The following is a 15,883-nucleotide window of genomic DNA, read 5'->3' on the forward strand; positions in this document are numbered from 1 at the left end:
CCATTTTTAAAACAGAAAAAAAGCACTCTTATTGATGTCTTTTGAGTTTAACCTTCTTTTAAATTTAGAAAGAAATATTTATCTTTTCTATAGCTTAAGAGAACAAAAATTCTTCTTTTCCATATTAACCTCCTACAAATACCTGCAGATAAAAAAGTCATTCGTGCAGAAATGAGTAAACAGAATGAACAAATGAAATTTATATGATGTCTTTAATTTAAAACAAAAAAGCAAACAAAAATAAATGAAGGAAAAACTGAAGATAAGTATTTTGTTATGACAATAAGAGAAAAAAAGACTCCACAATAATTATCTCTATGAAACAAGAACTCATAGCAGAAATACAAGAAAAATATAAAAATACCAAAAAGAAATGGAAATTGAACAAATTCATGAAATAAATGAAGAAAAAACAATCTCAGGAATAAAGGGAATGTTTCTAAAATCTTAAATGACTATACTATTTCTATAATCATAAAAAAGGATAGGAATGAGAAAAATGAAAGAATATGAGAGATGTATTAAAACTGGATTATTATTAATGTAGTCTCCCAACATTAGATTGGAGTCACATAGTGAAAATTTTAAATATCATATTTTAATCCATCATCATTTATATCCCTTGCACCAATAAAAAATTCTTATATAGCCACTTGCCAACAATCTAGTTCAACATTAAAAATCCTGTCTTTATGAAGACCAATGGAGACCTCTGATTCAACTTGGCAAATTGAGAAAACATATCTGATTTTCCTTCCTCAAAAAAATTCTCAATGAAATAATGAAAAAGATATGTTTAAAAGAAGAAAGAAACCAAGAATGGTGGCAAGAATGGAAAAGGTGCCATCAGCAAACCAAAAACAGAAATTTCAGAAGACAAAAAGCAGATGGTATAAAACAAGTAGAGAAATTAAAGCAGAAGAAACACCATTCCCAGACACCTTAATTAGGCACAAGTCTTTCTAAGAATATTTAAGAGATTATCAGAACTCAGAGTCAACAAATAAAAATAGCAGAAATTGTCAAAAAGGCAGTAAATTAAGAAATCCATTTAATAATAGTAGGACTAACTGCTAGAAGAGCTGGACTCCTGGTCTTTTGTCCTGCACCTTGAATTACCTACAGTAGTCACATAAGCCTGTGGCTAAGTTCTATGAGGAAAGAGAAGTGGCTGGTAGATAAATGAACCCCTAGCCTACTATTTATTCACCATCTATCCATCCATCCTACAGGAAGCCCTCACTCAGCCTTTTCATTTAAGATCCAAGCCAGTGGGGAAAAAAGATCTGTAGACAGTTTGAGAAGCCCTTATCCAAATTTCTTGGGAGCAGAAATGTTTCAGATTTCAGATTTTTAGGGGGATTTTGGAGTATTTACATATATAAAATGAGGGAAGTAAGCAAACTCTAGATATGAAATTTATTTGTGTTCCATAGTCTAAAGGTAGTTTCATACACTATTTTCAGTAGTTCTGGGTATGAAACAAAGTTTCATGGTGTGAAATATTTTCTACTTGTGGTGTCAAGTTGGAGTTCAAAAGAGTTTTGGATTTTGAAGCATTTCAGATTTTCAGATGAGGGATGCTTAACCTGAACAGAGGTACCAATGACCACTGTTTTTCTAATTAATTTCAAATATTTGAACAATACCCTTCCTAAAGAAATTCTAGATACCAGGGTTGGAGGCATGGCTCAAGTGGGAAAACACCTACCTAGCAAGCAGAAAGACCTGAGTCCAAACAGCAGTACCACCAAAAAAAAAAAGAAGAAGACGAAGAAACAAGAAAAGAAATTCTAAGTACAGAGAGACAATAAAATAAAAAGTTTTCTATTTGAAAGGGCCAAAGCATAGAATATTTTTGAGTGACCTTTTACTGCTCTAAGTTTAAAGAGGAGATGTTTAAAAATAAATGAATAAATAAAATCCCTGAGAGAAAAAACAACTTACCTATAGAGCATCAAACTTAACCAGGGGTACTAGAAGATAATGGAACATTTATTTTTCAAAATTAGAAAAGCAAAATATTGTGAAACTGAGATAAGTAACCCAATCAACAATCAATTATGAATCAAAGGAAAGCACTCATTGAGATGAGGTAAATAAAGAAAAATTACCAATTGCATACTTTTATGAATCAAAATAAATTTCTTAAAAATGAACCCAATAAAGAATAACAGTGGGAAACAATAGAGTATTAGTTAGCTGCGACATAGAATTGCACTGTTGAATATGGTAGTCAGTAGCCACATGTGGTTAAATTACTCAGAATTAAATAAAATTCAGTTCTTCCACTGCATTAACCACATCTCAAGTGCTCAATAGTGTCATAAATGGCCAGCGACTACCAGCTAGGACAGAAAAAATATAGAACATTTTCATCATTGCAGAAAATTTGATTGGGCAGCCCTTAAAGAAGGAAATGAAGAAACCAAGAAAGGAAGAAGAGGATACATTAGACCATAACTTTTTTGGAGGTTTTCTTTGTGAAACAAAATTTTAATGTTGAAACCAATCATACTCTTTTTGAAAAAGAAATATTGACTAATATTAATCCATAGATAAGTCACAAAGTATTTATAAAGAACAAAACAAAATGTTCTAAACTTTGAGAATATAAACGATAATAACATAAGGAATAAAACTGGAATCGATGAAGGAAAAGAAGAGAAAGAGAACTAAATGCTTGAATTATTTTACTTTTATAGAAAAGAAATAATTTGATATACTAAGAAATGGAGGCCTAAAGCAGTGGTTCACACCTTTAGTCCTAGCCACTAGGGAAGCAGAGATCAAAAGAATCACATTGCAGATTGGCCTGGACAAAAAGCATAAGACCCATCTGAAAAATACTAAAAAGCAAAAAGAAAAGGGCTATGGGCATGGCTCAAGTGGTAGAGCTCTTGCCTAGCAAGCACGAGGCCCTGAGTTCAAATGCCAGTACATCAAGAGAGAGAGAGGAAGGAGAGACAGAGAGAGAGAGAGATAGGAAGAGAGAAAGAAAGGAAGGAATGGAAACAGAAAAATTTAACAATGAGGAGAAAGAAGCTGTACAGAAAAATGGTAAAAACTGAATGCACTTAAGCTCTTTCTCTTTTCTAATAGGTAAATAAGTGCCATTTAAAGTTAATAAACTAATAATCAGAAATGTGACACATTAACATAACATATGTAACAGTGAAAGGAATCCAAAGAGGACTGTTAACAATGACTGTCTTTGGAAAGCAGGTTAGGGACATTACTTTGTTCTCATTTCATGATCTTCCTTGAGGTTTAATTTTGGATTTTACCATGGAAATATATTGCTCCTATGATAAAAATAAGTCTATTTAGGATGACTATTATAAAATCCTAAAGTTATTCTATGTAATAAAATCATTTTTGTTTGATTATCAGAATTATGTCAACTCTTTCCTAAGGAAAGAGTTTTTCAGGAAATGGCATGGCCATTGATGAATGGGAACCTCACAAAAAATTGGCAATAACTAAATAATTCTGGAATACAAATGCAGCATAAATTCTATCCCTTGAGATGGAATACTGATTAAATGCAGAGTTTTAAACTGTATCCTGTACTCTCAGTCATTGAACATAGTGTTTGAACAGAAATCAGCAATAAAAGGTTAGGAACACTTCAATTCAGAGGAGAGGGAATAGTTTTGAATGGCTCAAAGACCGCCCCTGATGTTTAGTTCTGGAACTAAGGGGATTTTGGACAGACAGAGGAAGAAATATTCAGCAGACTAGGGGCAGTGTGAGTGTTCCTGTGTTCAGTGGTTCTTGCCAGGGGAAAAAGCCAGACGTCCAAAGCATTGCAAGAATGACTCTTCTTGTGGTAGCTCTGGCCTCCTAGGAATTAGGAAGCGCCATAAATCTCAGGAGAGGGACTGTTTGTGCAAAATTCCCAGCCTACATTTGCAGACTCCAGAGGTTCAGATGCATTTTGTTATGGGTCAGAAAAACAAGCAGGCTTCTTGGGTACATCTCTCAACGAGGCTTAAATGCTACAACTCCGTGGTATGTCCACCAGTCAGACTACCAAATATAATACCTAATCCACAGTTTGCAACTATTTTTTACAAGCTCATCTGCATTGTCAAAAACAGCACATATTTTAGCAGATAAGCCAGTCAACTCTTAACACAGTTCTGGTCTTTAAGATTTCTTTTTGGAAAGTATATGAGATTTATGGTGGGAATTACTTATGACAGCTGCATTCTTTCCACTGGGCTTAGACCACCATTTGCTCTAATAACTCCTAATTGTGTGTCTATCTCAGTCTAAACTTCTTCAGAGACAAAGGAGGGAAAGACTTTTAAAAATCCCAATGATTTCTGCCAATAGCAAACACTATTTTGAAACCTAAGAAAATCATCTCATGGTAAACAAATAAATGATATTTCAGTGAATGTGGATTTCTTCTGAGAAATTTTTGTGACTGCTGTTAATGTCAGTCTGATTTTTTTAAATGTAAAATGATTTAGTTTCATAGTGTTCTCAACATATTTTTAGCCTAGCAGACAAAATTTCTGTTTGCATTCACAGTCATCTTATTTTCTGCAAAGAGGTAGCTCTCAAAGTAATTTGTCTCTCCAAACTTCACCAAAGTACAATGTGGGTACCTTGAAGACACTGCTCATTTAAAAATCATACCAAGTCTAATTATATTTCCAAAATAAATAGTTTCCAATCCATCAAGAATAATGTGGTCATAAAAAGGATGTCCAAATCCACCAACTTACATTGGTTTGGTTTGGCATAAATTTCAAAGCTCTTGAAGTAGAAAGAGGACAGTACATGAATAATTGCAATTTGGATAATATTCTTAGGACTTTGCTTTGCCATTCAGTGAGCTGTTCAGGGTAAGACTAGTCAACTTCAAGACTGTACCTATATAGTTCATAATTGCTAAAATTCACTGATAAGTTCCAGATTATTTTGCAAAATGTAATACCTTCTTTTTTAATATGCACTTTATCTTTTTCACTCTATTCATATGATTTTAGAAGTACAATAGCAGAGGAGCATGAGACATTCAAAGTAGGAGTCACTAATGTCTGAAATTATTATCATTCACAAGATGTGTGGTGTTGATATCTCTGAGTGTGACAACTTAGAAGTGTGTCAAGTTAGATTTATATTGCATCTGATATATTTTACTTTACTCCTCTTACTTTCTGGTTTCTATCTGAAGCCACAGAACAGTTACTCAGCTATGACTCAGTTCTACAACCACAATTCAGAAGTCTGAATTGCCCTCCTTGTCTCCATCACCAGCACTCCCTCCTTTCATCCCAAAAAAAAGTGGGTTATTAATTTAGGATGAGGCCACTTTCTCTAAACAGTAGAATGTGTTCCAACTGTTCATATGTAATATGTCCAACCTATACTACTCTTTCAAATGTTTTTGATTATTGAACTTTAAAAAACATATTTCCACAGAAATTTACATGAAAGTTCAAGAAATGTCCTTCTAATTGTAACTTAAAATTTCTATTAAAAAATTTTAAATACTAGGAAATTTAAACAGTTGAAATCAATTCACAACCCAAAATGACATATACATATCAATGACATTTAAAATAGTATTTTAAGAGTCCTAGCTTCAAAATAGAAGTGCACTTAATTTCATAATCTGTATAAAAGAATATATGTATTAAAGTAAGCTTTAAGTAAAGTCCTACCTTGTAGTAAAATTTTGTGGAATTTAAATAATTTCACTTATTGTTGATCTCTCATAAGGGCTCAGCTAATTAGCAAAACAAAAATTAGCTAAAAAAGAAACATCAAGTCACTTTTTAATTTTTATTAGGTATTTTTCAACTTTAATGATTATCTTAAATAGAATTAATTTAACTATTTAAAAATATAAAAATAAAGACAGTACAAAATTATATATATACTAGGATCTCTCATTTGGAGAACATAGACCCACATATTTCATTGATGTCTCTTCTAAAATATTCTTTCTCTAAACCTTCAAATAAATTGATAACCCACAGAAAAAATTCAGGCCAATTTTCATTTAGTCAAAGTTTGTGTTGGCAGACAAGATGACATTATTCACCATTTTGGTCCTAAATGACATCTGATTACATCTAAATCCAAAACTATTCCTAAAGACTACCATATTACCATCATGAATTTTTTCTATAGATAGTACAAGACCACTGAAGGTGATTTTAGAGAATGCGAAAATATTTTACTTAAAGACTATATGTTCAGAAAAATTAAGATGGAAAACTTAGAGACACAGTTACATGAACAAATTTTAATATTTTTAAATGGTTCATTATTTAAAGTTTTTATAGGTTAAAGCAAAATGCCAAGTACTATATAATGAAAAGGCATGAAAAAATAGTTAATAATATTCATAATTAATTTTTTAACATCCTGTACATATGTACATAACTTAAGCCCAACTGGAACTAATACTAAAGCTAAAAGTCAAATATTAGAAAAGTTTTAATTAAGATGTCAGATTTAAGCTGTCAAGTGCACATTGAACTTTATAGCAAACAAATAAAGTGCTTTTAGATTAATGGAACTATTTTGTGCACCAGGAAGAAGGAATTTATTTGATATTTATAAATGTATATGTCTTAGAATTTTTCATGACTCAATAGGTATCTAGCCTCACCAAATTCTTCACAATTCATATTTCTAGAAATGGGACTAAGCCTCAGTAATTAAATGTTTATCATCGTATTATTCTAGTACTACCAAACTCACACAAATTAATACATTGGCTAGTACAGATTCTATTTTAGTACCATTATCCCAATTACTTGAAAACTATAGTGAATGATTACTCTAAATTCTGCCATTAATACCAATGGTAGAAGTTATGTTCTTCTAACATAACCTATGGATGAAATGTTTTTCACAATGGCAGAAATATTGCTAATTTAAAATATGTAGAAATATAGAAATGGTTAAGCATTAAAGGTACTCAATAAACGTCAGTAAAGAGCTTTGTAAAGGTGTATTATACTATGACAGTAATTTCTTCCAATATATTTAACACTTACTGCTGTGAATAACAATGATTAACAACGTCTTTACAGCACCTTACTAGAGAAAATGCTGGATAAAGACTGTACGGCTGGAAATCTCACTCAGGCCTCTATGAAAGCCTAGAACTTCAAAGAATACAGACTCATAACACTAAAACTGTATCACCAGCATTTCTTAGAGACAGAAATATACTTGAATAAGTATTTCTCTTTATATTTGCTTGGTTTTTAGTCTTCTTGAAAACTTGGCCATAAGTATATATACTTATAAATACTATAAGTATATGTATCAAAAGCAAATAGTTATCCAAATCCTCTGCCAGGATAAGTCATTTTGATGACTAATTTAAAAATAATCTGAAAATACCATCACCATTTTGGCAAGGATTTCATTTTTTTCCCCTCCACAATGGAGTGCCACATTATCTACATTATACTAGAAGATATTGAACTAGTTATGCATCTGGAACTGAGCTTTCACTGTATTATTTCAAATAATCAGACCAATATATGTTATACTACAGTGCTCGCAGCAGAAAGAAATGGGATGGGATGGGATGGGATGGGATGGTAGGGGATGGGATGGGATGGAATCAAGGAAGGAGGGGGACAAGAAGGGGAGGAATAAAAAGAGACTGGAAGGCAGAAAGAAAAGAAGGAAGGAAAAAAATACCTTTCCAAAAATGGGCAATAACATACATATGCCTGAGGTTCTTTTATTTCCTAGTTTGATTCTTATATTTTTCCTGGAATTAAATTGTGAATATTCTATGCAATCCCTTTGCTTCCTAGTGCTTTTTTTATGGTTCAACTAGGTTCCAATTTATTATGATTAACACTCACTGAATGTTATGATTAGTTTATTGGGATTAAGATTTTGAAGACTGCTTAGTTTAAGATGTGGAAATTTGTTTTCTCTATTAGGAAGAAATGTTCACTACTGATGTACTATTGTCTTCCTTCCTGTATTTATTTTTTTCTTTTACTATCTCAGTTCTTATGAGTTAATGTAATTATATGCCCTTTTGTTTTCAGGTTTAGATGTTGATGGAATATATCGAGTTAGTGGCAATCTAGCAACAATACAGAAGTTAAGATTTATTGTCAACCAAGGTAAGTGATCCTTCACTTCATTTTTTTCAGTAGTTACATTTGTAGCAATATTTCAGATCCTGCATTGTGTGTACTGTGAATAAAGGTAAAGTTTTGAAGGGAAAAATAGAAAATTGAAGAAATTAAGAAATTATTACCAGAGAAGTAAAAGATAGCCAGTTTACCTAGAGGTAAATAGAATAGAGAGAAATGCAAAGTAATTATATATGCGAAATAAAGAATGAGTAAAACATGGTAAACTAAAAATTAGTAGGAGAATAAAAAAGAAAAAAGAAAAACAGCCTACAATGAAAAATGCTTCTGGCTACTGGCTTAAAGTAGACATTTGATACATGTTGAATGAATGAATGATGGGAAATATTAAGAGTCAAAATCACAGAAGCTGGAAAATACACAGTGGGTAAGAAAAAGAACTAAGATGAGGAAATTTGTGTGTTATCAGAGCTACAAATTAAAACAATGAGATGCTACTAACACCTATGAGAATGCCTAAAATAAGATGCTGGCTCAGATGCAGAGCAGCAGAGAGTCTCATTCATTTCAGGCTGAAATGCAGAATACTATAGTGACTTCAGAAGACAGCAGTTTCTTATGAAAATAAACATTTTCATCAAATGATGCAGCATATATACTCCTTTCTATTTGCCCAAGTGAGTTAAAGACTTATGTCCACACAAAAACCTGCACATAAATATTTACAGTAGCTTTATTCATAGTTGGTAAAACTTAAAGGCAGGGCTAACATGTAGCTCAGTGGTTCAGTGTTTGTCTAAGTATGTTCTGGGTTTCATCCCCAGCAATACCACCACTGCCATCACCCCGCCACCACTGCCAGCATACCCAGAGTAAAATCTTGATGTCCTTCTGTGGTGAATAGACAAACAAATTATAGTACCTCCAAAAGAATATGTCATTATTTTTTTTGGTGGTATTGGGGTTTGAACTCAGGGTCTCACTCTTGCTAGGCATGTACCCTTCCACTTGAGCTCTCCACCTACCCTATACAATGGAATATTACTTAGATATAAAAACAAATGAGCTATCAAACCATGTGAAGACTTGGAGGACGTTTTAAATGCATGCTGTCGAATGACAGAAGTGAGTGTGAAAAGATTACATAAGGTAAATTATATGGCTTTCTAGAAAAGACTAAACTATAAAGACAGTAAAAGACTAATGGGAGCAGGGAATTTAGGAGAGAGGGAGAGATGAGTAGATGAACACAGATTTTTGAGGGCAGTTGAACAATTCTGTATAATACTGTAATTATGGGCATGTCACAATATCAAAATTATACATTTCATTTGCTGAAATTTGTAGAATATGCAACACAAAAGGAAATGCTAATATAATCTATGGATATTAGTTAATAATGTCATATCAATATGGCCACATCAGTTTTAACAAGGTTACCTTACAAATACTAGGAAAAATTGTTGGAAGGGTAAGTGATATATGGTAATCCTTTATCCTTTCTGCTCAATTTTCCCGTAAACCTAAAACTACTCTATAAATTTTTTATTAATTAAAGGACTATGTCTTTAATCACAGCTACTTGGGAAGCAGAGGTAGGAGGATCATGGTTCAAGGCTAATCTGGGCAAAAGGAAGAAATCCTATCTTGAAAAAAAACCTAAAGTAGAAAGGGCTGGGATTAGAATTGTGGCTGAAGGAACGGAACGGAGGACTTTCCTAGCAGGTGTGACTGTGAGTTCAATTCCCAGGACTGCCAAAAATAAAAAAATATATATGTTAATTAGAAAATAAAATTAGGACATGCAAAGTGAGAGGCCTAAAATATCTCGGGGCAGTGCTATGGACAACTTATAAATTTTATAAGCAGAAAAATAGGCGAGATCCCAGACTTTCTTTATGTCCCTGGCATCCTACTGGATCCCTTTATGGCTCTGCTTTTTCAGCAAAAACACTGGTTGGTATGGGGTGCTTTGAGAACATTTTTGAGAATTACATTTAAGTAATATATATGATATTCCTTTAGCAATGTAACAGATTCATATTAGATTTCCTTGCACTTTAAAACACTCAATGGTATCTCAGAAGAATTTACAAAGTCCTCATAATCTAGCTTCCCACATAACTTCTAGCTAGTGCCAGATCCTCTGAATTACCTTTATATTAATTTTCTTGGCAGCACTTAGCTTCAAAACCAGGGCCTGAGATATGCATCCTCAGTCCTTTCATGAGACATTCTTAATCTGTACTCCCATGTTGGCATACGGCTGCATTTCATACTCTTTCCCTTTACTTTCAATATCGTCTTATATTTTCCTTTTTAACCCACATACACAAGCTTCCTTCCTGGTAGATTTTTTCTTATTGTTCAAGACCCATAAGTATTTTCTGGTCTTCTTTCTTTTCTATGTTCCCTTTACACTGGGGAGTTGAATTTAGAGTAGTATATTCAGATCTAATTTCCATCTATTACAGATCCATAAGGTTAATGCCATCTTTTGGAGACAATACAATCAAATGTATTCAGTAACTCTATTTCAGAAACACTGAAATTTAAGTCCTAGTGTCAGAAAATAAAATATTGGTTGAAATATCTGTCTCTTCCACATATTTCTGTAAAAAGTAGGACTTGAATTGCGCTTATATTTTTTCCTCATTAACCAATATTAGATTTGGGGCTTTTGTATGGGGGAGTTCTTAATTAATATTTGTTAAACAATGTGCAAGTCTGTGTGTGCACATGTGTGTGCGGCAGGTAGGAGAAGTGTTGGAACTGTAAGCTTTAAACTCTCACTCCTTCAATTCTACTAAGGTGGAACCACACTGTTAAGCATTGACTGTTGTCTTTTGGGACAGTTGCCCCATGATTCTTGTTTCTGAGGCTCTCTATAACTGAGAATCTGTAACTGCTCTGCTTGTTGACTAATGTGAACTTTTGTCTTTCAGAATTTCTTTCCTTCCAGGGAAAAACACAAAACTAAAGTTTACCTCATTTATTCATATTGGTCCCATTGGACTGAACCAGTGCCCTTTCTGTGGGTAAAAATTGGATTAAATAGCCCCAGCCTCATTTTCAATACTGTTTATAACCAGCTAAAATCATTCTTGTAATATATTTCATGCTGAAACCATATCCTGATTGGGATTCTAGACAGCTGGGAAACACATTTCTTCTACAAAGAAGAAATCGCAAAACAGAAGCCATCCTAGAAACAAACACTAGATGCATTTCCTGCCTTAAAAAATTATGCTCAGCATTTTGAAAAGGCAAAAAATCTGCAAAGAAAATATGAAATCTGTCCATCTCATCTTTTGCAATCCAAACTTCTGCGTCCTTTGAGGCTATGTAACTGCTCATGTTTCCATGAAAGTTGACAATGTAAAGCTGGACAGAGGCCTGAATTGGTATCTGGTAGCACAGAATTGTCAGTAAACTGTCTCCCTGTGTTATAGCACTGTCAGAATGCAACACATTCAACACAAATTATGCTGCATTAGGACCTTTGAAACCGGTGACTTTGTTCAAGTTGTGTTGAGGAGTTTTTTGAATTAGATGATAAATGAAATGTGTATACCCTTTCAAAGCTTACTAATCAGATTATCCTTTGGATGAATTTTGTGGATTGGTTCCTTACCCCTGTTACTAATACCATACCTTCTCCTTCTTCCACATTAGTACTCTACCAATAGAACTAACAAAGAAAACAATCAAGGGTGGGAACGAACATACATGTGGCTGTGTCTGTGTGTGTGTGTGTGTGTGTGTGTGTGTGTGTGTGTGTGTGAAGTGGTGATGCAGTGACAATTCCATGAAAAGCGTATAGTGCTATGTAAATGTAATGCATATTTTTTGTAGTCTAAGATGAAATATAAATGAGTTTGGCATCTCCTACTTGTATTAACACCTTTTATCTCCTCAGTGTTCACCTTACACAATGTTTCTTTTTAAAGAGGCTCTAAATATACATTTTTTAAATGAATAAGTCCTACTCAGTATTAGACCAGAAAAATAAAAACAGATTTTGAAGATTTTCAAGAACAGTTGAATTGCAATTTACGTGTTTCACTAACTTTCTTGAATGCTATAATCATCAGCAATTCTAAATACATCAGTTGAATGATTCAATTTGTTTTGGTTTTCTATTTGACTCACTAAATCAGAAGGAATTAGATACCCTTATTATACTTCCAGATCAGATAACATACAAGTTAAATTCAAAGTGATCACTTTTGAAAAGCATTTCTTAATTAAAACTAGTAATGATAATAATTATTATTTTTTATTATAAAAGTAGCTAACATTTCCATAATTTATTTTGTGTCACTCTACTGATTGCCTTACATATATAATTTAATTTAATCATTTCTTCAACCTCACAGTTATCAGTGCAATTATTATTCCCATTTTAAAATGAGGAAACTGAGGCTCAGATTTTAAATGATGTCCTATGGTAATACAACATTTAATTGAGGAAGCTAATGCTAGATCTCAGATCTTTCTGACTCAGAGCCTATGCTGAAACCAGTGCCATGATTCTGTATTTCCCATTCATTAGTTCTTGACTACATCCTTATAAAAGCAGAGATTAACATTTTCATGCTATACACACTTGTTGGTAACTTTCTGTTTCCATCCTGCTTCTCAATATTGATAAGTGATAAGTACTACCATACAGTTTGGCAAAAATTGTTCAAAGAGAGAGAGATACTTGGGAAAATGCCAAACATCACAGTTAAGAAGAAACACTGCCATTCTCTGTAGGGCTTCATGTGTCTATGTTTGGACCTGGAAACTACTTTAACACAATGCCTTGAGGAAAGGCATTGAGGATTCTTGATTTACTAGAGCTGTTGGTACATTAGTGAGCAGTGCTCTGCCTTGTTTGTTGAATTTGGTGACAGCTTCCAATGACATTTTGCTGATGCAACTCTTCTGCTGTATGTGTGCATCCCCCAAAGAAAACTGGTCCATGACCTCAGATGTCAACCTGTCATCAGCCTGTGTCATTGCGTTGATTCTTCAGAATTGCTCTGTGACCTCCTGATGGTTTTCTAGCATGGAAGGGGGATACTTTTGCAAAGGACAGACTTCATCAAGGGAGATGCTGCATAACTGTCTTGAGAACTTTTGACAGTGGATCTTGAAAATCCCACCAGGCAAATTCTCCCTCCTCCCGACATCAGCACTCAGTTTCTGCTGCCATCTAGGCTTATTGCCCACACTCCAAATTCAGTTCAGACTCTTTGGTATTATTTAAACATCCTGTTTCACCCTTTAAAAAAAAAAGACAAGAGATTGGCATCCTTTTTGGAAAATACCATCTATGAAGCTTCCCAAGACCGTGAGCCAACGGGAGAACTATGACACACTGCAGGAAGAACTGACTGGGAATTTTCCAGACTGGTGTTTCTTAGTACACAGTAAGAAATAGTCCCTGTAACTGTTTGCCTGAAACAGGAAGAAATTATTTCTTACCAGATTTTAGATGTGTTTTTCATAGATAGAAACAAAATTTAAAGGAAAAGTCTTAGGGACATTCTCCTTCACTTTTCACACCAGGAAGAACAAAATATATAAAGAATATAAATCTATTTGTCCAAGAATCGCGTGTGTGTGTGTGTGTGTGTGTATGTGTGTTCACGTGCATGTATATTTTTGTTGTTTTAAGTGAAAGCATTTTTAATTAATTTATAATCTGTACTTTGCCCATCTTTATCCACACAGATTTTATTATCATAATAATACACAATAGATATTGGCTCAAAGGGATGGATTTGCTTATATTGAACATGCTAAGAACAAAAGTCCATTAAAAACACACTACTAGGGAAACAATTTTTGTGTTACCAGCTACTACTTTTGTATAGATTTGTACCTTAAAGCAAAGTGTTAACTTTAGTAGCTATCTCTGTGCTTTTTGTATTATTTGCAGCATCAAAATTGAATAAAAGAAAAGGAAAGTGAGAATGAATGTGAATAATTGGCAGTTTCATCATGAAATAAGCAATTGGAAGAAACAGAAAAAGATTTGGAAAAGGATTTCAAAACTTCTAGTTCTGTTCTTATAAAACAGCCCTTGTATCAAGTCCATTCATTTTTCTATTAAGTGAGTTTATATTGCTCTCTTATTATTTTTAAAATTAGTATTTCCTTAAGCCTACTTCTTTCTTACCACCAACCACAGCAACAACAAAACAAACTATGTTATTTGCTTTATCCCATTCTTCAGGGCAGATACTTTTTATTTTTTTGTAAGTCAAAGCATTGATATTGCACCTTTTTTGGCTTCCATGTGACAAGATTATCTTTTAACAATGATTTATTTTTCCCATTAAAGCTGAAAAGATCACTAGATCATAAAAAAGGCCAGATTTAACATCATTCAGGGCTTTGGAAACTTTCTTAGACCTTATTTTTCAACTACATTGAGTCAGAAGCTCGAAGTGTACTGATGGTGAAACCTGTATTGCTTTCTAGCTGCTTAAGAAAATGTATTGGCATTAATAAATAATCCTGACACAGAGGTCAAGACAATAAGCTTTCTGTGTTCATACATGCACACACACTTTCATGGTTTCCAATTTTTAAATTTTACCCTATATACTAATAGCAAGTTTATGAGCCCTTTCAGTTTCGAAGATACACAAATTGTAAAACAAAATTATCCCATGCATTTCTTGTGAATTATATTTTATAATTCATTACAAAACAAACAATAAGAAGCTGACTTAATTTTGTATTTGAAACAATTAATGGCAGAGACTATCAAGTGGGGAAAGAACAGTGAATAAGAATCGAAGGGTCTGCCTGAATCTACTAAAATATACTTTAATCTCTTTGACTCTCAGACTCTTAATTTCTAAAATGGTAATAATAATGAAAATGAAAGGAATTTAAAAACTGTGTAAGTCAAGTGATACTATTTACTTCAATTAAGATGACCAGAAGTTAGATGAAATAATATCATTACTTAGTTTTCTTAGTAATAACATAATACTACTAATAATTAATAATCAAATATGCTTTTGCCTTCCATATGATTAAATTTTCTTTGATGATAATAAGATTCTTTTCTTAAGGAAACAAAAATAAACAGAAAAAATTTGGAGACAGATTCATTGCTATCCAAAGATTGATGTCATTAGATCAAGGGCAAACACAACAAGGGGATTGGACTTTGAGCACATGATAAAAGTGAGAGCACACAAGGGAAGGGTGAGGATAGGTAAGACACCTAAAAAATTAGCTAGCATTTGTTGCCCTTAATGCAGAGAAACTAAAGCAGATACCTTAAAAGCAACTGAGGCCAATAGGAAAAGGAGACCAGGAACTAGAGAACAGGTTAGATCAAAAAGAATTAACCTAGAAGGTAACACACACACACAGGAAATTAATGTGAGTCAACTCCCTGTATAGTTATCCTTATCTCAACCAGCAAAAACACTTGTTCCTTCCTATTATTGCTTATACTCTCTCTTCAACAAAATTAGAGATAAGGGCAAAATAGTTTCTGCTGGGTATTGAGGGGGTGGGGGGAGAGGGAAGGGGTGGAGTGGGTGGTAAGGGAGGGGGTGGGGGCAGGGGAGAGAAATGACCCAAGCCTTGTATGCCCATATAAATAATAAAACAATAAAAAAAATAAAAAATAAAAAAACAAAGATTGATGTCATTACTAGTCAAAATTCACAGGACTTCTGGATTCCTGGGCACAAAAGAGAAGCTTAATTTCCTTTTGTCAGTAAGTTTTTGTTGGAGAGGGTTAGTAAAGTCTACTGAAATTTTAG

At 33.4% G+C, this 15,883-nt stretch overlaps 1 protein-coding gene across 3 annotated transcripts in view; it reads left to right on the plus strand.

The window, feature by feature from the left end:
- Arhgap15 (Rho GTPase activating protein 15) overlaps positions 1-15,883 on the plus strand; it is a 586,717-nt gene that overhangs the window by 376,572 nt on the left and 194,262 nt on the right. For all 3 annotated transcript variants that reach the window (XM_074070670.1, XM_074070671.1, XM_074070672.1), the window contains one exon: positions 8,049-8,126. In XM_074070670.1, the coding sequence (XP_073926771.1) occupies positions 8,049-8,126 (78 nt within the window). The remainder of the gene's footprint in view (positions 1-8,048; positions 8,127-15,883) is intronic.

The sequence above is a fragment of the Castor canadensis genome, chromosome 4 (assembly GCF_047511655.1).
Source record: "Castor canadensis chromosome 4, mCasCan1.hap1v2, whole genome shotgun sequence".
NCBI lineage: Eukaryota > Metazoa > Chordata > Mammalia > Rodentia > Castoridae > Castor > Castor canadensis.